Here is a 23,707-nt window from a genome sequence, read left to right as displayed (position 1 = left end):
AGTTCGAAAAGCGTATACGTTTTACTGGGAAAGTGGAGGAAACTAGAGATGAATACGAGCTCAACGGTGCCGTTTTGGCAAGTTTTAACAATATAATACCCAAAAGTGGGCTGGGCTTTCTAAAATTTTACGACTTTAAACGTATCATTAAGACATTATACAATGGCTTCTTCAATTCAAAACGGGTTGTACTACCGTATTCGGCGATTGCGAATGACGAAGAAGCTTCAAATGTACAGAACGAACACCATCTTCTACAACTCTTACTGCCCCATTATGTCAGATTCTCTTCTTTCTTACCTCTCTATTGCATTAATATTTGATCTTCTTAAGATTCAAATTTTTTGGTTTCATGTCTGCTTTAATCCTTAATATGTTTATGCATTAGTCCAAACGTGATAAGAGAAGTTGAGTAGTATATGTTGAATTTGGTGTGAATTGGGCTTGTCGTATGCTTATGATAAAATCTTGATCAGTTTATAAACCATCATACTCTCTTCTTCACTACTGCTATGTTTCTACTTGTTTGATTTTCCCGAGTGAATGATTCAAAGTCATAGCCTTTAACAAGATAAGTTAACAAGAGAAGAGAAGAAGATCATTGTAACCATGTTTATAAAGAACAATGTGTAGAAGCCGGAAAAAAAAGTTGTTCTAATTAGTCTATAGTTTAAGAAGACTACTAACACTATTGCTTATACTGGACAATTCTTTATCCAATTCTTGCAACAAGCAAGAATCTTTTTTGGGATTATAGATATATATATATATGGGTGTGATAAATGCATTATAATGCTTCTGCTATTTTCGAATGCAGATTCTGAACTTATCATTGAGAAGTATTTGGTCTCCAGAATCCTTTTTGGGCACTTAATATTCCTTCTTGGTGTTTGGAGAAAGTTAGATGAACATCCCAATGCAATGACTTCAACATATTCTCAACTTCTCTTATCACATTTGACTCATCACGAACTATGAGTTTACCTCCTGGTCTTACTATTCTATCCACTTCTGCCATTACTGGAACTAGGTTGCACCTTTTTCAAAAGGAAAACAGATAATTTTTTTCAAGATTGCTGATCAAAGTTACCTAAAAAGGGTGGATATGAGTTACAGCTTTGTCTTTTTACCTTGCTTTCAACTTGGAGAAAAGATGATCTGCATGCAAGAGATCGTAACTTCGAGGGTATGTGCTAAAAGACTCACACCAGTCATGATATATTCCGAATAGACCCCTTTCGTAGATTATAGGTAGTGTATCTGGTGAATTTATGTTGACTACATTCATGACCCACACTTGCAAGTCCTTTAAAGCTGCTGCAAATCTGCATTTTTGACATTGTAGTTAGAAAACAAAAGGTTTAGTTTTGGTGACTGAGATTTTTTGTTTGAATCTTTTGTAGTTTTCTTCTGTTGATGCTTCCTTACCCTCCGTAGACAGCTCTCATGTCCATTACATTCCTCACATTAGACCAGCTGATTCCTATTTCATTCATGTATACTTTGCTTACAACATGTTTCCAATGTTCATAATCTGTAGTGAAATCTCGTGGAGCTGGTTTCCCATAAATCCCCATTTGAGAGCTGTTTAACCAATAAGGAGGTGTTTGAAGCCTACGGGGCCAGTTCACAGGCCACTTGCTCCCTCTCTCGACCGCATTGGTTGGTACTTTATGCATACATGCTTGTAAGGGCACATACCTGAAATTTGCATTCAAGTATTGAGACTTCTTCGTTTCTATTACTGCCTTAAGTTTTTTTTCAATTCTTACTTTTAGTTTTTGTTATGTTTGCATATTGTGGAATCAATCATACCAGGCAGCATTTGCATCGTCGTTGTTTTTGCACATCGGAGGCTTGTTGTGCTTTCTTTTCTCATAGCATTCATTTGTTGCAGGTTTCTGGTAGATTGCAGCACCAACACCATTGAGCTTATCCTTGTTGATTGTCACAAGTTCCCAGCACAAGGATTTTGTCAACGCGGACATTTCTACATAACTCGAGAAATGTCAGCTCTAATGAAACAAACAACAAGGAGAACGTTAGTTCAGACTTTACCTTTCCAGATTTGAACATCTTCTTCAAGCTTCTGGTAGACTGGAGTTGCTGACCACACAAAATAACCTCCTGGCCTAAGCATCCGATTAAGTTCCAGAAGAAGCATACCGCCCTCATTGTGCCATGGGACTCTGCAACGTGCACAGTGGATAAGATCAAATACTCTGCTCGGGAATGGCAGTCGTTTAGAGCCCATCACAGCAGAAATGGCTGGAATCTTTCTTTCAAGAGCAAACTGGACCTGAGCCTCGTGTTCATCTTTTGGTGCTAGAGACATGGCTATAACATCTCTTTCAAAGAGGAAACCACCGAAGCTCGCTACTCCACATCCAACATCCAATATGACTCGAGTACGTTTTCCCCACGCAATGTTCTTCAAAGACTGCCATAGTAAAAAAAGAAGCATTATATTTAATGAAATTTTCTATCTATACTTGGTGCAGTTTTATAACGTTAATACTGAAATCAAGAAATGAGTTCACCTGCTGAACAAAATCAATATAATGGAGAGCTCCATGGATGAACTGTGTACCACCACCGGGAAACGTCAAGAACTCGCCAGTAACCTTCACCCAATTCTGATGTCCTTTCACCTCTGCTAGCTTTGTGTGTGGGACATTGTGGTACCATATCTACTAGATCATATGTGAGTTAACATTTCTATCCAATTTCACTTGATGGAAAACTTATTCGAATAGAATATTTTACCTTGTCCCTGCTTTCAGGCCACTTGATGGACTCCTTATATCCTTCTGGAAGGGGGACAAGACACGATGGTGGGTCTTCTGGGCAATGTCTCTCTCTGTGCTCAAAATGTCTTCTACTCCGTAGTTTCTTTATTGCTTCTTCATTGTCTAGGCATGGTATATAGTCAGTACCTGCAGTTGCATTGCACAACACCCATGCATTTCCATCCATTATACGCTCTACAGTATTTGATTCAGATGTCTGTCTTTGTTTCTCGTCTTTAGATTCTGTTGCTTGACTCTTCCATGACTTTTGTGATTCCGCAGATTCTTTGGGTATTCCAGAGCCAAACCCACTCGCTTCTGACCCCTCTTGTCTTTTCTCATCTTTCTGCTCTTCTTGTTGCTCCATGTTGTCGTCTTTAGATGTTCTCTGTTCTTCTTTGTTTCCGCTTTCGTCTTCTGCTGTGTTATGTTCTTCCTGCTGGCCATTCTCATCCTTCATGCTCTTCTCTTCCTTCCCGTTTTCTTCACTAACCGAGTTCTTCTCCTCGTTTTGTTGTCCGTTTTCCTCATTCCCGGAGTTTTGTTCCTCTTGTTGTTGCTGTCCATTTTCTTCATTCTTTGAGTTGTTGTTGTCTGATGTCTCGCTCTGCCCCGTTTCCATAGGCTGTTCTTGTTTGGTTGCATCTGTGAATGTCACGTCTGCATTTGAATCCTGCTCTTGCCCTTGTTTGGTTCCTTGCTCCATATCTTGCCCTTGTTTCTTTCCTTGTTCCACATCCTGCAGTTCCTTCCCCTGTCCTTGCTCTTGCTCTTGAGTTCCTTTAGATTGAGTCCCAGCATCCTCGTCTCGCTGTTCCTTCTGTTCCTTCTCAAACTCCTTGACCACTTGTTTCACCTGACCATCATCATTCTCTTGCACCACCTTGTTCTCTTTTCCATTATCTTTCTCTCTCTCCTCGGAAAGCTTTTCATCCTTATGTTGGTTTTCTTGTTTTTGATCAGTTTGTCTTCCTCCTCCCTCTTCTCCTCCTGCCTTTGAGCTCTTCTCTTTGGCTGACTTCCGCTGCTCGTCTTCAGACTTAACGGCATCTTCTGGAAGCTTTCCCGGATTGTCTTCGAATGCCGGTTGCTCTTCAGACTCTTTGTTTGTGGGTTCGGGTTCATCGTTACCGTTTGAAGAGGCAGACACATCACTCCTCTCCGTCTCTGAGACGACCGTTCGAGTGGAACCTTGTGTGATCTGCGGTGGAATAACAGAGTTGGAAGAAAGCATCCACACACCGATAACACATAGAGCCACAAAGATGATCATTGTAATGGTCGACGCATAGGAAGACGTCGAAGCTCGCTTGTTGCCACGTCCCTTCCCAAATGCCATCTTTTCCTGTCTTACGTATACTGAGGAGAAAGAAAGAAAGAAAGAAAAGAAAATGAAGGAGTAAAATGGGAGTTGAAGGAAGTAAAAATAGAAGAAAAAGAAGAGAAAGAGAGGTTGTGAAGAGACAAGACTGGATCAAAGATCCTACAGAGTCGGACATGGGGACTTTCAATTTCGTGTCTCTAAATTTAGATATGGTCTCTGTGTCTCCCTCATATTTTGTTGTCCATGAAAATTTTAAAAAGCCATGTAACTAAACTACTGGTAAGTGGTAACGCCTAGTCAAGGAAATATTAAAACATGGCATGCAAGATCGTTCTTTTTTTATATAAATGGATTCTAAGGTTGTTTAATATGAGTTTTGATTGATTCAATATAGTTTTGAAATACTCATTATTTTGGCTATAATGATCAAAACATATAATCTACAGAAAAAAAGAATTACAAAAACCGTTTGATTGAATTCTGTTGTTAGTGTTGTGGACCTTGAGGCTTGAGCTTCGCAATCCCAGTTGGTTCGGTTCTCTCCCCACGAAAACACATAACTCAAATGTCAGCCTGTCGTTAACACATGTGTTCTGTTTATTGGTCCACTATATCCCAGTTGTCTCATTTTCGTCCTGCTAAATTGCAAATGTGTATAGTTTGGTTGTTGTCATCAATGCACCAATTTCACCAAAGGTCCAAAAGACAACCAAATACTACTCTCCTTTTTTTTTCTTTTTTTCTTTTTTTTTTTTAATCTCTGAGTGGAACCTGAAGCTTTGGATTAATAAATGTTGGACAATGACAAATTCTGGATTTTTAGGCTTCGGGTTTTGCCAGCATTTTATCTTTTTTTGGCTTTCTTCTCAAAATATTAAATATCCAAATGAGAGACGTCCAATTTATATATATATATATATATATATATATATAAGAGCATAATATATAGGACTTTTTTTTTTTGGACAAAAATATATAGGACTATACTTTGTATATTATATGAAAATGAATTAAATTTGTGGGATATATATGACAAGCTGTGGGATACGGCAGGGAGTAAAAGTCGGAACGAGTCGGCCGATTGGACCGCAGCACTATTCGAATGGACCTAATTTACCAACTCCACAAATCTACAAACTCACACGTAAACTAACAATATCGATTAATCGAACGTATTTTGATTTTTTATCACTGTCCTATTCGAACACTCCATGCTAGCCATGATGACATTTCAAAATTGTATCTCTTCGATCGATCGGTTCCACATTTTCTTCCCATAACACATAACACACATCATTACATGTTAAATACTTCAAGAAAGCTAAACCAAAATGCGAGAATATGAAAGAAGGGATTCTTTGTAATTAAATGAGTAAAAGTGGATTAATTGAAGAAAAATAGAGAAAGGAGGAGTAAATAGGTTTCTAGCCAAATATGTTCTTCTGAAATTGATGGCATTGCATTCCATGTTTTTCATTAATTACCTAATACGTATTGTGTTATAGTATTGGTTACTCATCCACCATGGGAATCTGCAAAAGCTCTCTCTCTCTCTCAATTTCTATATATTATGTGTGTGTGGAGGTCTAAACATACATGAACATTCAAGATATATATCATGAACTTAATCTGTATGTGTGTATATTAACGAAACGTAAAATACTCATGATCATAGTTTATCCTTATCTCATCTCTGGTTATTTATGCTTGAAATTATATAAAAACTAAATTAATCTTCCATCGCTTCAAATTAAATACTGTTTGAGACTTTTCATGCAGACTATATCTAATTATACTCTTACAAATTACAATATACTTTAAAAATTATCTTATACAGTATTACATTTTTATTAACTTTATATAAAGACAAATGGGATTATTGTTATTATTTTAAGGAAAGCTACATTTAAATCATCAAACAACATATTATAAAATAAAAAATTCACTTGATGGTAGTACTACACGTTAAAAAAAAGAGTATTAGTAGTAATTTTCTAAATAAAATGTGAAAAAATAAATTAAAACCTACGTGTAGACTTAACCTGACAACATTTTTAGTAATCAAAAGACTAATGGAGGGCATGGAGAATTAACTAATTGGGATTAACGTACATTGTAGAACGCACCCCCATGTCACATCTATACATGTCGCTCTTGTAACATAAATATATACTCATGTAGTCACCTTCTCTGATTCTATCACATGTCAATTATGGCATACATCAATTACTAGTAACTAACAAATAATAATACACTTTAGAAACCAATAAATGCATGGGATGGGCAGACCATATCCTGCCGTAACGAAAACCATGGTTGAAAAAAAAAATTAAATTGTTGTGTATAATATGTACACATGTAACGAATTCTTATACTAATGAGTAATGGTTTTAAGAAATACAAAAGATGAGAAACATTATCCCCGGATTCTAAGGTTGCTTGTTACACAAACAAGAAACAGACACATTAATGAACCAAAGATCCAGACAACAAGAGCTATATTGTCCTCATAACATTTAAATAATATGCACAACACTATCCATATCCTCACAAAATCATATAATAAGACAATGGTATATATTATTTGAATTGAATTTCCATTTAAAACCCTAAAATTGCAACAACTTTTTGAGACTCTAGAAGAAGGAGAAGCATAAACAGACCACTTTCCCCACTTCTTGCAAACCTTTTTTTTTTATATAACATGATCCGACAATTAACGTTTATAAACCCTAATTCTATTCTAAGAATTTAAAAGAGTTATGTTTCTTTATGTCAGATTCTCATCATCATGATCTTGGGTGGGGAAAGAATTGTGTACCGGCCATGAATGTGTTGATTGGAGTTGGATAGAGAGCGGCTGGATCAATGTACGTGGCTGCAGCCGCAGAGGTGCTGCCAATGCCACCACCAAGGTTTGGAGTAGAGGAAGAAGCGGTAGCAACCGTCACAGAGCCAGCTGTTATGAGATTCAGCTGCTGAGCTCCACCACCACCGGATGAGCTCTCACCGGCGGCGACAACGTTGTAGCCTCCGCCACCACCACTTCCAGGACCGTGGTCGTACAGAATGCCTTTGAAAATGTGACCACCAATGCTTACAGCTGTTTGGTAAGCAAACTCTTCTTCTCCATCTTCTACTGAGCTCACACGCACGCATCTAAACACTGCCGGTGAACTTACCTCCGCCGGGAAATTACCAACTTCTAGCCCTAGAATTTAGAGAAAGAAAAAAAAATGTAATTTAAGAGGTACGTAATCGCATGGTTTTTTTAATTATACATATAGAACAAAACATTAACATTCGTTTTTTTTCTTCCAAAATTCATTATACGGGGGAAAAAGAGCAAGGAATTAGAGAAATTAAAGAACACGGATTTCAAGATTGATGAGAACAGCTTGTTCCTGTCAATCCAATAGTCAGTGTTTACTCCAATACAGTATTTTTTCACAATTCAAATCACAAAGTAAAAAAAATCATATTTTAGGAAAATTTCTGATAGTCATTATAGAGTTTTTGTTGGTTCTTGAAGCTGATCCCAATTCGTTTACTTATATAAATTATAAAAATGCTGCTTGCATATCATTATTTTACGACCTTATAATAATTAAAAATATAAATAAATATATCACAATGAAGTGACATATACCTGAATGAGAAGGTATGCGAGTGCAGATAAGAGAGGAAGAAGTTGCCGGCAAATTCTCACGGTGGCGTTTGGGAACGCTCTCACCGCGAGGTAGCTGCGTTTGAGGCTGAACCGTAGCTAGTTGCTGTTGTCTCTCACGGCGTTTGGCAGCAGGAACCCACGTGCTCCTCACGTGAGTAGGACACTCGAAGCCACGGCTCTTACAACAAGTTCTACACCTCATGTGAGCACAATCTTTCTTCGCTTGATTCCCACAGTCCTGACAGCTCACACCACCACTTCCTCCTCCTCCTCCTCCCCCTCCACCACTACGAATCATCATCAACCCCGCAGCTCTTCCGGCGCCGGCGGTAGAAGTTTCGCCGGAGATATCGAATTGGCTATGATTACTAGGTCCAACGCCTAACCCTGCGGCAGAAGAGTAGAGATCCAATCTTTGCTGATGTTGCTGCTGATGCTGAAACATGATGTCTTGTTGATTGTGGTTTTGCCATAGCTCAAGTGTTCCCAAAGCAGCAGCGTTTGAAGAAGAAGGAGCGTTCGCGTTCGCGTTTGCGTTAGCGTTAGGGTTTCTATACCAGAGCCAAGCCTCTGATACAGGCGGAGGAGGGTTAGTGTTGCTACGGTGATCTTCTTGGTTGTTTCCTCCACCTCCACCTCCGCCTCCTCCTCCACCACCGTCTAGCGAGAAAAAACCCGCCATTCACCCTCACAACCACCACCCATAACCACCACTCTCCAATCAAGAAAATGAAACAAAACCCAAAAACCAAAGATCCTATCTCTTTTTTGTTTTTTCTAGCTTCTACTCTCTCTTACTTGCTCACTCTAGATCTTAGAGAGGAATACTAGGGCTTTTTTTTTAGGTTGAATTCATTCTCTGGGTTTGTATTGAAGTTGGAATAGCTTTTCTTGAGACTCTGATAAAAAGCAAAACTTGTTTGTCGGTACGAGAGAGAGAGAAAGAGAGAGTATTAAAGAAACACACACAGAGATGTAAAGAAGTAAGAAGGAGAGATCAGAGAGGTTTAATCATCTTTCTTGCGCTCTGCAACGCCGCCATGACCTTAATAATCTCTCTCTCTCTTCTGCTATCCCTCTAATTTAATTCTCTGTCTCCTCCTCTCTCATCTCTTCTTCCTTTGTTTTCTTTTGTTTCTTTTTTTCCAGATTTTGCAAAAATATTATCTTGTTTATAGTATCTTTTTATGAGTTTTGCTTCCTATTCTCACTTTTATTTGCTACCAAAATAGTGGCCACACTTCATCTCTTATCGTTGATATACCTCAGTTTGTGATCGGACGGTTGTTATGTTGCGACGTTGGCACAAAATGTATTTATCCCTTCTTTGTCCTTTTCTTCCGGGAAACACGCTTCCATTTTATTTTATTTTATTTTAAAATTGTGTGGAAATGTTTAAATAACTAAATATTTCCTTAAAAGGAGAAAATAATTGGACTAATACTGATTCGTTACGGTATCAGAAATCTATTTTTGATTATCCTAAGATAGTTCTATATTTTGGGACCTAGTATTTAATTAGACCCTCCTCCTAATCATCATCATCTACTAGAACTGACTACAAAACCTTGTCAAATGTGTCCACAGGTCCATTTTATTTCATTTGTATAATTATATTGTAACAAACACTGCAAAATTATTAGTATTGTCAAAAATGCCTGAAAAGTTGATTCAAGGTTTAGAAATCACACTGGATTACAAATTTACAAGTGAGTAACAAAATGCCAATTATCGGCATTGATTAACTATTTTAATTGGCATTGATTAGTATTATAATTTTCCTAATTATCCATATGCCCATAATCTTTTTCTTATTTTAAATATCATACTATCAATTTGGGAGCACCTGTGGCTTAAATTAAGTGTCTAAAGTTTTGTAGCTGGAAAGCAGATGCTTTTGTCCATGTTTCCGAGGAAACAAGAAACATTATGTTATACACACATTTATGTATAAATGAACATGTAGGAGTGTATATCATAATACTTTAGTATATAAATAAAAATGCACGTAAACATACTCTCACTTTGTAGAGACAAACGTACGATTCTGTTGAGGTGCCCTATGTTGTTACTTCATTATCTTTGTATAAATATTAATGTTTATACAAGTATATACAGACAAACACATCTCTACGCCCGTGCCGTGAGCATCATGGATCCTAATTATTATAATTACCAGAGTCTTTTTATACTTATATCCTTGAATTGCCTGAGAATAACGGCACGAAATATTATGTCACGATAAATCCGAAATCTAGCGAAGTATGTATGGGTGTCATACGAATTCTTTTAAAAAAAAGTTAGGACATAAAGAAAAGTTAACTTATAGACGGGGACGTTTATGAAAGGATTTGCCAAAAGGGTGGAGAGAGTTGACTAATGTAGAAGAGGTTAAACTAGACATTTCAAGATATTTAAGATCAAAAATGGGAATAGTGAATAGTTTTGAGACAGGCTAAAAGCACCGTCTCGCCGCCCTATGCTTCCCTTCCGTACCGCTTCTTGATTTTAATTTCTAAATCCAATAATTTTAAGTTAAAAATCGAATGATGTTTATTGCTTTTTGATTTGAAGATTATGGTTAGGTTAAATCAGTGTATGAATCTATATCGATATAGTTTGAAGATAAATAGAGGAGTTCAATTAATTCAAGGGGCTGTGATGGATACATTACAATCGAGACAATGACCTTTTTTTTCTCTCTCTCTCGTAGTGTATTATTCTTTATTTGCTACATTACAAATCTATAAATGTCAAATAATTATAAACATCATTTCCGAATAATAGTTTCAGGCAGAAGAACCAACCAGCACCCAACATATAAAATATACTCCATAACGGAGTTTCACAAAAACACTTCTAATTGTATAAAATTTTATATGAGAAGCCTATGCATCTGTGTAGTAGATTTGGACTATGACAAAACTTAAGATCTTATCAAAACAGCACTTAACACATATACTATTATACATGTCAACATTGCACGTATGCATAACAAAGTATTTGTATAATTAATATATAAGCGATACTGTAATAGTGTGTAGAACAGAGAACAATTTGGGATACCCTAATTAAGAAGAGAAGGGATAATAAGACTGTGCCGTGTGGCTTCTCTGCACGCGTTTTCAGTCTAACCACTCTTTTTTTTTCTTCTCTTCATAACATTCTCTTTTTTCAAAGTCGTTATATATATTATTATCAATTTATTTGGGGATACAAGTGTTTATATAAAACAAAATTGCTTATCACTCAATTCTCCAGGCCCTTTCTGTCAATCATCAGTTACTCCAAAATCGCCAACAAAACTTTTTCTTCCCTCAAATAAATTTCAAATTCCATGGAGTTAGTACCAGCTTTTCTTATACTATATGAAATCTTACGTCTAGTAACTAGAGAGCATGTAAATTTGACATTTGACTATATATATATATACGTGTGAAAATAACGTACAAAGATGTTAAAAAAGAAGTTCAAATTAAATTTCATTTTTACGAAAAAAAGGAATGAGTGATATACTCGACCTAAAATCAATGATAACGAGAGTTTCGAACATAATTCTAAACATATTGATAATTGGTTTCTTAATTCTACATACTGTATATAATAGTAGTAATTAAAAACAAAAAAGAGAGAGAATTATACTCAAATGTCTTTGATTTGAGAAGAAAATAAAATAATTTAAGAAAATATAGTAGGATGGTGGGAATCAGAGTTGACGTGGAGGAGAAAAGGAGAGGGAGTGAATGATAAGAAGAGTGAGTCCCCAAAAAAAGGGTAGAAGCCGCAGAGTCTTGTCTCTTCTCGAGCCCTGTGTTGTGTAACTTGTCTTCCTCTTTTTTTTTTTTTTTTTTTGTCTTTTTTTGTCTTTTTTTTCTTTGTCTTTTAATTCTTAGTTCCCTATTTAATTCTCACAAACATACGTATACTATGACATTTATACGACGTATGTATAAACCACCCGAGGACTTTTACTACAATTGACCATATATAACTTCACTCGCAAGAGTTAATTAACTTGAGCATTTAAGCACTTGAGAGATCTTCGTGAAACCAAGTTAGGGTTTCGTTTGGAACGTATTTTATTCAAATAATTATACCGACCTATTTGTATAAAATATTTTAACCAATATAAAGTGGCATGCACACATTTGCTTTTGTAGATAATTTATACTTCCTCCATTTCAAAATATAGGATGTTTTAGAGAAGTTTGTTGTTTTATAATATAGGATGTTTTCAAATTTCAATGCAACTTTTAGATTAGTTTAGTAGTTTATATTATGCAGTATTGTTTCTGATTGGTTGAACTTATTAAAAGTAAAAACTTCTTAATCTGCGTGCTTTGCTTAAAATATCCTATATTTTGAAACGGAGGGAATATGTAATTAAACATCATTGTTTTGGTTTGAAGCATTTATTTTAAGTGTAGAGAGAGATTTTGGAGTATAGTGTTTGGTGGCTTCTCATCACTGCTACTTAACAGATCTTTCTTACAGAGACAGGGAGAGAACAGTGTTTCTACAATGAGCCATGCTTTCACTGTCATCTCATTTATTGCTCCCACATATCCATTTTCTATTCCTTTATAATCCCAAATAAACAAACAGAAAAAAATAAAAGAAGAAAAATATTAGGTGGGTTACTTTTTTTCATATTTTGTTTCCAAGGCAAAAGCCAATACATAAAAATGAGCTTTTTACATTCTCTTTGGTGCAAGAGTAGTTATTGTAGACAGAGAGTGAGAAGATGGAGAATGTAAAGTTGCAAACTTGGTTTCGTTTCTGTTATGTTCTGTTTCTCTGTCTTCTCTCTCTCTCTCGCTTTCGTTTCAATTCCATATCTAATCAGAAGCTGAAACTTCTTCACATGGATTGTGTTTCCATTTGGCCCCCACTTCACTTTCACTTCGTATACATACATTTATTTATATATTTACATGTATCTCTCTATGTATAATATCGTATATTTTCTTCATTTAAGAACTTAAAAAAAGTAAACAACCAATCGAATTCTTTTTGGGTCCCCAAGGTTTGAAGTTATGGCGTCTTACCATGTCATGCACATGCATACACGTATACACTCGTTATAAACTGTTGTGTCATTTGATTTTACGTTTCATTAGACCAAACTTAATTATCAGCTTCTCTTTAACCAATAAAAAAAAACTTATTAGCTTGTTATTGGTATAATTAAAGGTATCGTGGTTTTTTTCAACTCGCATTACTAGACCCACCTTATCAGTTTCCAAACTTTCCATCAATTAAAGTCAATAGTATATTTGATTGGTAACACTATGAAATCATCAAAGAAAAAAAAAACATATATGAATGAAATGATAGAGAAAAAAGAAACATTGATTTAACTAAAAAATTTCAAACTGACATAACCTCCTTTGTCTTGTATAATTATTACTAGGATCTTTAAATGTTAAAAAATAATTCGGTAATTATGTGATTTAGCGGCTCATCAATCATAGTCTATATAATAAATAGTTGATGGATGACATTTCAAACATATTTGGATGTACACTTTTCTGTTAAAACGATATTAAGCATGATGAATATACCATATCCTGTTATGTTCATCAGTTCATGAAACAAATCATAACACGAGTTTGCTTCTTTGACAATATATTTTCAGAGCATTTACGGCGATGTTTGTTTGCATCTTGTTGTTTAGGTATCATACATGCTGTGAAATATATACACGCTCAATAATGATGGTTACTCGTCTATGTTAGGAAACACCGATCGAGCCAACCCAAACCAAATCAATTTGGTCAACAATGGCTAACCAACCAGTAAGATCGACCTGAAGGGGCTGGACCATGGAATGTGGAAAAAGATGGCCAGACAGTGGATCGGATCGGTTGTGATCGTGGCTGATAACAAGTCCCCACACTAGAAACCAAGGGTGTGGATCAAAGTTGAAAAAAAAACACACATAGAGGCTGCAAAAAAAGGACCACTAATTTTCTTCATTATTCTATTATTGTACCTTCTAAAGAAATTGCAAAACCCTAGCTAGATCATTCATTAGGGCATATATAAATCAAACACATGTTGTTTATTTAACTGTTCCTGACCACAACTCTACGATTATTTCTTCTTCAGTTAGACTTCTATAGTATTACATTAGTACGTAACTACGTACGTACGATATGGGAGTAATGGGTTCAAAGATTAAATTTGTAAAACTAAAGTAAATTATGTTAAGATTTTCGTTTTACAATACGTACGCACACATGCATGATGCATATACATACAAACGTTGGTAAATAGAAGCTTGTAAACTGATTAATTATGGGAGTGGGTTGAATAATCTGATGAACTCTCCATCTATATGACAATCGAGGGGGTTTTATTTTTTCTGGCGAAAAGTGAGTTTAATTATTAGGAAAACGTACGTAATAGAGATCATAAGTAAATGAAGGGATAAAAAGGGCCGTAAAAGAGAACGGAAATAGAGTAGTGCCCATATAAAGTGATCTCGTGAACCTCTTTACATGCTTTTATTAGAAATATGCTTTTCCCGTCACCTTCTTCCTTCCTCATTCAATCTATGTATTTCCATTCTTATCTTTCATAAATTAGTTTGTCTATAAATATATATATCCAAATATCGACTATTAAATTCACAGGCTATATACAGTTTTGACAAATCATTAAAATAATAATGTTCATAAACTCATATAGCACACCTAAATCATAATGGTGAAACTAAGAAAATGTTGGTAGATCAATTTACTTTGGGTCAGGTTCTTACATTTTTTAAAAAATAAGCAATTTGGCATATGCACGCCTTTTCTTTAATGTCTGATACAATATGTTGCTGTATAACGAACGATGGCTTCTCGTAGCTTGGAGTATTATTTATGATTTTATGTAAATCATTATGCCACTCATGCCTCCCACATTCCCATTTGAGAATTGAGTAGTATATTATTACCACTAGCGTGGTCCAAAATTCTATTACTTTTAACCACATCGCTGCATCAATTATTACTGCCAAGCTAAGCCTACTATTTATTACTTAACCTATTTCGTTTTCTTTTGTTTTAAAATATCGAATTGTACGATGAGTCCCATGAAAAAAAATGTATCTTAAACTTTGTGTCGAGGATAAAAAATTAACTACGATATATTTCGAAAGAAAAGTAAATCTGTTTTCTTTTTGAAGTTTTCTTTTAATTTAAATGTCACAACAATTCATCAAAATTGAAAGAAACATTAAGTCCTACACTCGTCTCTACCATGTTTACTTCGAATTCTACATAGTATAAATTTAAGTTATACAGCTGAAACCAGGATATAAGGCACTGTATCTACACCGGTATAACAGTTCCATGTTTGGTTTACCAAAACCGGTTCGGGTGAAGCGCTGCTAATCGGACCGGCCGGTTTAACTTCTGTCCAGAGGAAGAAAACTCTATGAGGAGGTGTCTATCAAAAGCTAGAGGAAGGTCGAGGCTTCCCTTGAATGGAGTTTAAGTGCTGTGTAACGAAAATAACTGCCATAACTACTAAGAGACATCCCACCAACGAACTGAAGAACAGAGCCCCTGGCTGTCTGGTTTGAACGAACCCGTAAATCCCATTTGATGTCATCACAATCACATCCGTTAGACCGTCGTTCGAAAAGTCATCAGTGACAAGTGCATGAGTCGGCTGAGACGGTAACTCAATGGAAGCCAATACACTTCCTCCCGGAGAGATGATGACCGCTGCTTGATCTCCTCCCGCAAGGATCATAGGCTGGTTATCATGAATGCGCAACGAGAACGGTTTCAGGGTTGGGACCACCGTCCCTGATTCAGTTAAACCTGATGGAGACGGGAGATTCGACCACGTGGCTTCTGTCTGAAGCTGCCATTGCCATACTGCGTCGTGGCCGTGCACATCAGGCGTGTATGATGTCACCTGATATGGAGCAGCGATGAGCTATATTATTATACGAAATTCAAAGTTCAAGAAATTAAGAGATCAGGTCGTCATATATATAGAAAGTAAAAAAGTACCTCTCCACGGTTTGTCAAGAAGATTACATCTCCGTGACTTCCTCTGCGGTGTCTATGTCCGTCATCTCTGGGGATGAGAATGGGAGTTGCAATCTCCAGAGTAGAGGTGTCTCTTGCCTGGGCAAAGTGTCGTGAATAATCTCCGTAGTGCAAGAAGTTGAATGGGGAGTGATGGCAGATGGAGACGTTGAATAGCTGTTCGCGGACGGGAACGCCTGAGGTTGCCACAGCCCAGCAAGGCTTCAACACTTCCATTGATCCGCTCACTACAGTTCTCTCTCCAACATTGCCTCCGACAGTCTACCGTGAACACACAGAATTTATGATCGTTAACCTGAAGATCCATAAAAAGGCCAATGAACAGAAAGTGGCAGTAGTGCCCGATGTGTGTACCTGGACATGATCGAGTACGCCATCTCCGTTTATGTCAGCGTGAAGTCCACCTTCAAGTAGAGAAAGCTGGAGACAGGAAGAATTCAAATAAGCTGACAAAGTATATAATGGGTACGTGAAATAGTAAGCTTGTTCATGATCTAAAGGAATAGCTACTAGGACCTACCTTGCAAAGAGTTCGACCAGTAGGCAAATGAATAGCTTCAATCCCTTCCTTTTGATGAGCCACAACAACATTAGGTACCCACCAGAGCTTCGTGTAATTAGTTATAGTCGGAATGTATTGCATGCCCTGCATCAACATGTTGCTTTCCTATATCATAAACAAATATTGGTATTCTTCATGTGGGTAGTTTATGTTTTATAAGAGCTTCACCTTCTTGGATTTTGCCGAGCCAGCATAGCGTGCAGCCTTCCCAATCAATTTTGGAATTTTTTTCGACAAGTCTTTTCCAGCGGGTGTGTGTTCCTCAGGTTTGTGAAACGGATAAGCCGTGGACTTACCAGCCTGCTTCTTCAATGTTTTCCTCTTGTGTCGCCTGAAATGAGCAAGCTCCAATAATGTATCTTCACGTCGGTCCTGATGCAAAGACAACGATGTACTTTGAAACAGTTTTTCTAAGCATATTACACTAACGAAGTACATAGTAAGAGGCATAAGACTTACCCAGTGATGGGGCATGACGCTAAGAATTGATTCTCTAAATTCCCTGCACTCAAACTTCAGTCCAGCAAAGCTTTCAAATTATGATATTGCAATAGATATCTCTTAAGAAAGAATTACGACAAGGTTAAATATATCCCTCAGTAATCAGTGGAAAACGAGTTAGTTTTACCTCTCCTGGGTGACGGCTATTTAGAGCATGCACATCAAGCTTGTAATTGTGTTGTGGAATTAACTGTGATGCATCTGATGTGTGAGCTTCAACATCCTAGATGAGAAGAAAGAAAATATTCTATCAATCTTACAACCAAATTTATTGCAGGTAAGAATGTAGTTAAGGAATATATGGAGAAAGAAGTTGGCCAAAAAGAATAAATTACTGACATCAGTCTTTTTACTCCATCGAAGAACGCCAGTCTTGCCAGCGAATGCATAGACAGAAAAGTGACGCAAGTTTATCGCTCCAGTATCTTCAGAGGCCTGAAAGGAAGCTTAAAATTCTTCTAAACAGTCCAAACACAGTTCGTATGCACGGTGGAATATGTATAATTACAAATGAGTAGCTCTTTCTTCATAAATGTTCAGTTCTAGAGAATATGCGTCACAGATATACACAGCGAAGAAACAGTCCAAGGAAGCTATCACGTAGACGTACCTGATTCTCAGTAGCACTTCTTCTGTGTTGCTCAGCATTTTTGGCTGTCATGCCAAGTTCCTCAAACGGGTCCATGTGATTCTAAAACGAAAAGAATAATATATTGATAATAAATATATGGAAGATAGATAGGTAATCAAGAGAAGAATGTTTTTCCTCCAACATACATATGGCTGCATCTCCATCCGTCCACCAACAATAACCAAACCGGTATCACCATGCTTCAATGTGTAATTGCTTATCGAAATCGCTATCTCTCTATGGTGTGCATTATGTGGGAAATCCTCCTATCATTCCACGAACAAAGGTAAGTAAAAAAGAGAACTAATATTACTGAACGGAGGCAAACATTTATACGGAACGTTAGACAAAGAATGAAGAAGATTAAAAAAAAAACCTGAAGATTCGTTTCCCAGAGCTTATTCAGGTTGTGATCAAAGCAAAGCACAGACCAACCTGCGGTAACAACGACCACAACCTGCTTTCGTGGAGTCCCATCTTTATAGTACCTATCAATAACACCAGTGGCCATTGCCACAGCACGTCTCCCTGACGCAACACGGATCTTATCAGGCAAAAGAGATATATCCGCAAGAACTCTCGCTTCACTAAAACTTTCATCCACACGCCTGTAATGAGGCTCCAGGACCTAATCAAACACATAAAACAGCAAAACATAAAACAAGAGAAACGCATAAGCAATTAAGCCTCACATCATTGATTGAAATCAGAAAAAATGTTTACTTAAACAAATAGGAATACCTGAATCTTAGCATCGTTTGTAGCAACGAGAACCTCCTTCTTACCATCACCATTAAGATCAGCAACAATAGGTGGTGGGAGACGATCAGCTTCGTATTTGACTGGGTACTCATCATACAAATGAAACCATGCTTCTTTAAACGCAAAATCTCCCTCGTGCTGCAGCAAACAATAGTCAAACTCAATCAATAGATGATTCCATCTGAAAAATTTGTACAACCTAGCTAACAAAACCATCACTTATGGGTTGAATTGGGAGTTTAAAATTATACCCACAGAGGAAAAATCGAAACTTGCTATAGTAAAAAGATCGATCAAGGGTTCTCGAAGTTCTATGCTATAATTTGGATTAAGAAAGAGTAAGAATAAGACGATTTAATTTGATGTGTAAATCACCTGAAGAGTGAAGAATATAGCAAACCCAGAAAGCATCAAAATTGCCAAATCGCGTTTCCTCATCTTTGCCTAACCTCTCGAACGAATCAATGAGTATATCAATGGCAGATTTGCATCAGTAGGTAGCAGCACCAATCTCCCCCAAGAACTAAAAAGCCTAAAGAAAGAGCGATGATGATGAGTCGACAACTTCCAAACTACGTCGTATTAAACTATCAGACGTTTTTTTTACACAGCCTGCCGTTTTTCGTTAATAGTTGACCGAAACGTTATGTCGTTTTATTTTCACGCGAGGAGTGAGAGTCGAGATATTCCTATCCTTGTAACGGTTAAACATATCCTCTGAGAGAATTAGTTTAAACCCGTGTCGGGCGGTGAGAGAGGGTTTAGCGATTAATCGGAAAATCGGATTAAAATCAGGGATTAATCGGGGATTAGTTTTAGGAGTTTTATCTATAAATCTGTATAATATATTAAACTAGATATTCACCCGCGGTACACCGTGGGGATATATTATCGTTTAAAAACTAAAATTTTGTTTTTATTAATTATATTACATATATATATATATGTAAATAATATTTTTTGTATTTGTTGAATTAACTATAATTATGTAGTGTATAATTTCCATTTACTATATGGTGTGGTTTATTATATATATCCTTAATGTTCATTAAATTTTATTTAGTCAACAAATAAACTATTTTTTAATTTTTCTATTTCATTTACAATGTAAAGATAATAGTATTACATAATATATTATAAATTTAAAATATATGACTATAATATAATTTGAATTTGTATTATTTGTTGTTTTATTCCTATATTATGTAAGATTTTTGTATTTAGAGTTGTGCAAGTCGATTAATTGATTCTTATTATGTAACACATCAATTGATTCTTATTAGTATTGTTTGAAAATCTTAATATTAGTAATATATTAGCTTCTAAAAACAATTCAATGGAAAAAAAAAGAAAAAAAAAATTGGGCTCGTTCGGGCCCAAAAATATTGGTCTGATGTCTTAATTGTAAAATGTATAAATGAAAAGGGCTTGGATCCTCATCTGTTAATAATATATAATTTTCAAATCCAATCCAATTTTTATTTTTTTAAAATTAACTCAATGGCAGTCTTGTAAATAAGTGGCAAGTTTAGGATTTATTTCATAATTATAAGGATTAATTTCATAATTGTATGTATATATAGATCTGTAAAATCTTACCAAGAGTTATCATTAGTTCTGATTTTGTAAAATCTTACAAATCTTACAAATCTGTAAATCTGTATGAGTTCGAGACCCAAGTTCTGAAGTTCTGATTTTGCGTTTTTTTTTTTCCAGTTTTTTTAATAAATGCAAAATGACGAATTTGCCCTCGTCTTCTTCCTTCTGTTTGTCAATCTCTAACCATCTGTAAACCCTAATTTTAAAGCTGCCTCTTCATTTTTTTCAATTATTAGTTGTTTTAACTTGTTATTATCATAGTTTCATCCCTCATATAATAGATCTATGAAAGAAAATCATAGTTAGAAGTTCAAAAGCCCTCAAACTTTTTTTTTTTGATTTTTCCGATTTATTGGCCGATTTGAATGAAATCCCGGCGGTAAGGAGCCGCCCAGCGTGTAATCGGCGATTACACGGGCGCCTAGACAGATTTTTAGAACAGGGGTTTAAACAAGTAGTCAAACACATTCCTTTAGCCATCGTTCGTAAATTCTCGTATGATCGAGAGAGAAACAAAAAAAAATTCCCAGGAAAAAGGCAGTGACGAATCACTCTTCTAAACGAGAAGGCAGTGTTAGATCCGATTTATTCTTCGTCTTTTATCGCTTGAACTGGTAGGTTTTGATCTATTCGTTATGAATTAAGTTTCGGAATCTAGGTCTATGAGATGCTTCGATGTTGTTGACTCGTTTGCTAGTTGAAAATTATGCATCTTCAATGGTATTTTTCTATGGATTCATCATATAGTGTAGAAGATGTGGTATTAGCTCAATGTGTTGATAGAACAATGTCATTGAATTGATTTTGGTACACGGTGAATAGCGACTTCTAGGTTGTGCAACTATTGGCAAATCGTTATTTTGGTTATAACTATAGAGTTTACTTGTGTATCTTGGTATAGGCCAAGATGATGATGATGAGTCCCTATCCCAGTATTGAGAAAACTTGTACATGTCAAAATCTTACTGTTTTATTGAGTTGAGTCTTACAGTAAGACTTTTAGTGTTTTATTGAGTCTGACTCTTACTTACACTTACTTACCTGGGGATCACTGGAAATGTTGTTTTGTGGACAGAGAATCAAATTAATAGACCTTCCCTGGAGTTTGATAATGGGAGGAGAGACAGCTGCAGATGCAGACTCAGAACATCGGATGATGATTGGTTTTGCAGATTCCATGAAGATTTATCCCAGAAGGGACAGGTTCCCATGCTGCATTGTCTGGACTCCTCTACCCTTCATTTCGTGGTTGATTCCCTTCATTGGCCATGTAGGTATTTGCAGAGAAGACGGTGTCATCCTCGACTTTGCAGGACCTAATTTTGTTTGTGTTGATAATTTCGCATTTGGATCTGTTTCTCGATATATTCAAATCAAAACCGAAAAGGTTCGTTTTTGCAAGAAGCTGGCTTTTAATTTTTCCACTTTTATGCAAGCTAACAACTGTATGATTGAACTCAGGATCCATCTTGTCCTTCCGGCTCATGTATGTTAAATGGTGAGAGCAGCAGATATGGGCAAGAAGAAGATACTCATGATGAGAAAGAGCCAACATGGGATGGTGCACTGAGAAAAGGCACACAAGAGTACCAACACCACTCATATAACATATTCACATGCAACTGTCATTCTTTTGTAGCCAACAACCTGAACCGTCTAGGGGTAAGGTCGGGCGGGTGGAACGTGGTGAATCTCGCGGCACTTGTTTTCTTTAAGGGACGTTGGGTGAGCAAAGCGGCTGTAGTAAAATCCTTGTTACCTCCAGTCATAGTCTATACTTTAGGAATCTTTCTTGGTGGTTGGACTTTCATAGCTTCCTGCTCTATTGTAGCGGTTTTGCTTATTGGTTGGTTCATCATGGGAACCTATTGTTTCAAGAAACTGATCCAGCTGTAGATTTGGATTGATTTAAGTATCTGGTTAGAGAGTTATGAATGATGTTGAAGAAATGGGGTTTGAATGTGTGAACTTTTTGTCGGAATGGGACGGAACTAAGGCTGGTTGTGTACAGACAATTCATGTCTACAGAACATTTTTTTACTTGCAATTTTCGTTTGTGTGTGTTAATTGTTACAAAGTATAATCTGAGTGAGTATAGTGGGAATATTTATGATTTGGATAAAGAAGGAAAGTAGCAAATATGGTGGGTGTAATTATGGGAAACAAAATCACGCGTCGAATAAAGGAGAAAGAGAAAAATATTGATGGCAAAAACTATGATTTGTAAGGCGACTCTACGAGATACATATGTGAAAAGTGAGCGAGCGCATGCTAAGTATAATTGAAAACAGAACAGAGCAGAGAAAGAGAGACGGAGAGAAGATGGCTTCGGAAGAGGGACAAGTGATCGCGTGCCACACCGTTGAGTCATGGAACGAGCAACTCCAGAAGGCTAACGACTCCAAAACTCTTGTAATCTTCCTTCTCTCAAAATTTTTGAGTTTTTTTTGTTGAGTTATGGACTTGAGATTTTGATTTGTTTGGATTTTCTTATGAGTCTTTGATCTCTCTCATATTGACGCTATGCAATGGATAGATCATAATGACTAGAGTACAAGTGACTATATATGTTTCTATGAAACTTAATTAGGGACCCCCAGTATGTTACCTGTAGAGACATGTAATGTTTTCAATTTTTATGATATGATTTATGAAATGGTAAATTGTTGAAGGTGGTGGTTGATTTCACGGCTTCTTGGTGTGGACCATGTCGTTTCATTGCTCCATTCTTTGCTGATTTGGCTAAGAAACTCCCCAATGTGCTTTTCCTCAAGGTTGATATTGATGAATTGAAGGTATATTCACTAAAAACAAAATTCCCTTTTTCTTGAGAGAAATTTGTTTTCTTCGATCACAATCCTTTTATGTTATTGTTGGAACAGTCGGTGGCAAGTGATTGGGCGATAGAGGCGATGCCAACCTTCATGTTCTTGAAGGAAGGGAAGATTCTGGACAAAGTTGTTGGGGCCAGGAAAGATGAGCTTCAGTCTACCATTACCAAACACTTGGCTTAACATTTTCATAAGCATTTATTTATAGCTTTAACCAGTCTTATATCTTAAGATGTTGAATTAATTGCTTTACTAGTATTGAGATGTTATAAGTCGTTCGCCCTTTGTTATGATCCTGGTCTAAACTCATCTAATAATATTGTAATATTTGAATCTTCAAATCTCTTTGCTTTTACTAGTTTACACTTTAATGTACATTAGAAAACTATACCCTCTACACTACACCTGTCCTTGAAATCTATTTCTAGCCATTTGCGTAAATAAGAAGACAGCTTTCTCCCAAAGAGAATGTAACTTCTCATGTTGGTAAGATCACTCTGAGCAATGAAGATGAGGAATATGTTTGGATACCGAGTAACCTGAAAACATGTGGGTTCCAACTTCCAAGACAGTAAGACCATCGAAGGCTTTATGACTCAAGATTGGATTTTTTTTCCCTATGGTAATAAATTACCAAAGATTTACACGAATGACAATAAGTATATATCCACTAATAAATAAGATAAAACGTTTCCGGGAAACTTTAGTCTGATGAATTCGTTTCATCTAAGGAAAGACGAGAAATTGCATCCACAAATACAACTAGCAAATCCGTGATTAATATATATCCATAAAGCCTGAAGGAAAAAATGCAAAAACTTGAAACAGAAACATACCATTCTATAAAAGTTTATACGAAGAACCTTTTAATCAATGAATATCATCGGATTCATACAATAAACTAAAACACCAAAACAAAAAAAGAAAAAGAGAAAATCAATTTTCCTAGATTCTCTTATGCTGATGATAATAAAACGCAGAGAG

The 23,707-nt window shown here is 36.3% G+C and overlaps 5 protein-coding genes and 1 long non-coding RNA gene across 8 annotated transcripts; 3 read left to right on the top strand and 3 right to left on the bottom strand.

Annotated features, from left to right (window-relative positions):
- Positions 1 to 164: 164 nt before the first annotated feature.
- On the top strand, positions 165 to 4,481 carry LOC147938918 (uncharacterized). 3 transcript variants are annotated; one of them, XR_015565740.1, is made up of 7 exons: positions 165 to 278; positions 818 to 1,186; positions 1,541 to 1,687; positions 1,898 to 2,408; positions 2,502 to 2,704; positions 2,784 to 2,834; positions 3,072 to 4,481. It is a non-coding gene; the product is annotated as an uncharacterized LOC147938918 (long non-coding RNA). The 3 variants fall into 3 exon arrangements; XR_015565741.1 differs by having other exon boundaries at positions 174 to 278; positions 2,502 to 2,681; XR_015565739.1 differs by lacking the exon at positions 3,072 to 4,481 and having other exon boundaries at positions 189 to 278; positions 2,784 to 2,909.
- LOC104711644 (putative methyltransferase PMT27) lies at positions 599 to 4,128 on the bottom strand. Its single transcript, XM_010428347.3, has 7 exons — positions 2,767 to 4,128; positions 2,541 to 2,690; positions 2,059 to 2,440; positions 1,816 to 1,990; positions 1,429 to 1,701; positions 1,131 to 1,325; positions 599 to 1,037 (listed from the first exon to the last, which is right to left on the bottom strand). The coding sequence occupies exons 1-7, from the start codon at positions 4,126 to 4,128 to the stop codon at positions 830 to 832; spliced, it is 2,745 nt and encodes a 914-aa protein (XP_010426649.2). The 3' UTR covers positions 599 to 829.
- Positions 4,482 to 6,693: 2,212 nt separating the features above from the next.
- LOC104711643 (protein SHI RELATED SEQUENCE 1-like) lies at positions 6,694 to 8,979 on the bottom strand. The gene is made up of 2 exons (XM_010428346.2): positions 7,763 to 8,979; positions 6,694 to 7,324 (listed from the first exon to the last, which is right to left on the bottom strand). Exons 1-2 carry the CDS (start codon positions 8,463 to 8,465, stop codon positions 6,903 to 6,905), a joined length of 1,125 nt encoding a protein of 374 aa, XP_010426648.1. The 5' UTR covers positions 8,466 to 8,979; the 3' UTR covers positions 6,694 to 6,902.
- A 5,967-nt stretch (positions 8,980 to 14,946) lies between these two features.
- LOC104711642 (uncharacterized) lies at positions 14,947 to 18,920 on the bottom strand. Its single transcript, XM_010428345.3, has 13 exons — positions 18,669 to 18,920; positions 18,273 to 18,431; positions 17,908 to 18,159; positions 17,678 to 17,797; positions 17,511 to 17,591; positions 17,240 to 17,335; positions 17,028 to 17,123; positions 16,859 to 16,912; positions 16,568 to 16,771; positions 16,358 to 16,483; positions 16,192 to 16,257; positions 15,799 to 16,098; positions 14,947 to 15,700 (listed from the first exon to the last, which is right to left on the bottom strand). The coding sequence occupies exons 1-13, from the start codon at positions 18,729 to 18,731 to the stop codon at positions 15,227 to 15,229; spliced, it is 2,091 nt and encodes a 696-aa protein (XP_010426647.1). The 5' UTR covers positions 18,732 to 18,920; the 3' UTR covers positions 14,947 to 15,226.
- Positions 18,921 to 19,856: 936 nt separating this feature from the next.
- Positions 19,857 to 21,939, top strand: LOC104711641 (protein RTE1-HOMOLOG). Its single transcript, XM_010428344.3, has 3 exons — positions 19,857 to 20,506; positions 20,968 to 21,279; positions 21,354 to 21,939. The coding sequence occupies exons 2-3, from the start codon at positions 21,004 to 21,006 to the stop codon at positions 21,786 to 21,788; spliced, it is 711 nt and encodes a 236-aa protein (XP_010426646.1). The 5' UTR covers positions 19,857 to 20,506; positions 20,968 to 21,003; the 3' UTR covers positions 21,789 to 21,939.
- A 146-nt stretch (positions 21,940 to 22,085) lies between these two features.
- TRX1 (thioredoxin H-type 1) lies at positions 22,086 to 23,064 on the top strand. The gene is made up of 3 exons (XM_010428343.2): positions 22,086 to 22,304; positions 22,565 to 22,687; positions 22,775 to 23,064. Exons 1-3 carry the CDS (start codon positions 22,161 to 22,163, stop codon positions 22,904 to 22,906), a joined length of 399 nt encoding a protein of 132 aa, XP_010426645.1. The 5' UTR covers positions 22,086 to 22,160; the 3' UTR covers positions 22,907 to 23,064.
- The last annotated feature ends 643 nt before the right edge of the window (positions 23,065 to 23,707 follow it).

Source organism: Camelina sativa, chromosome 9, assembly GCF_030686135.1.
Source record: "Camelina sativa cultivar CO46 ecotype springtype chromosome 9, ASM3068613v1".
NCBI classification, from domain to species: domain Eukaryota; kingdom Viridiplantae; phylum Streptophyta; class Magnoliopsida; order Brassicales; family Brassicaceae; genus Camelina; species Camelina sativa.
The sequence above is the reverse complement of the archived record's forward strand: the minus strand, read 5'-3'. Positions and strand labels throughout refer to the sequence as shown.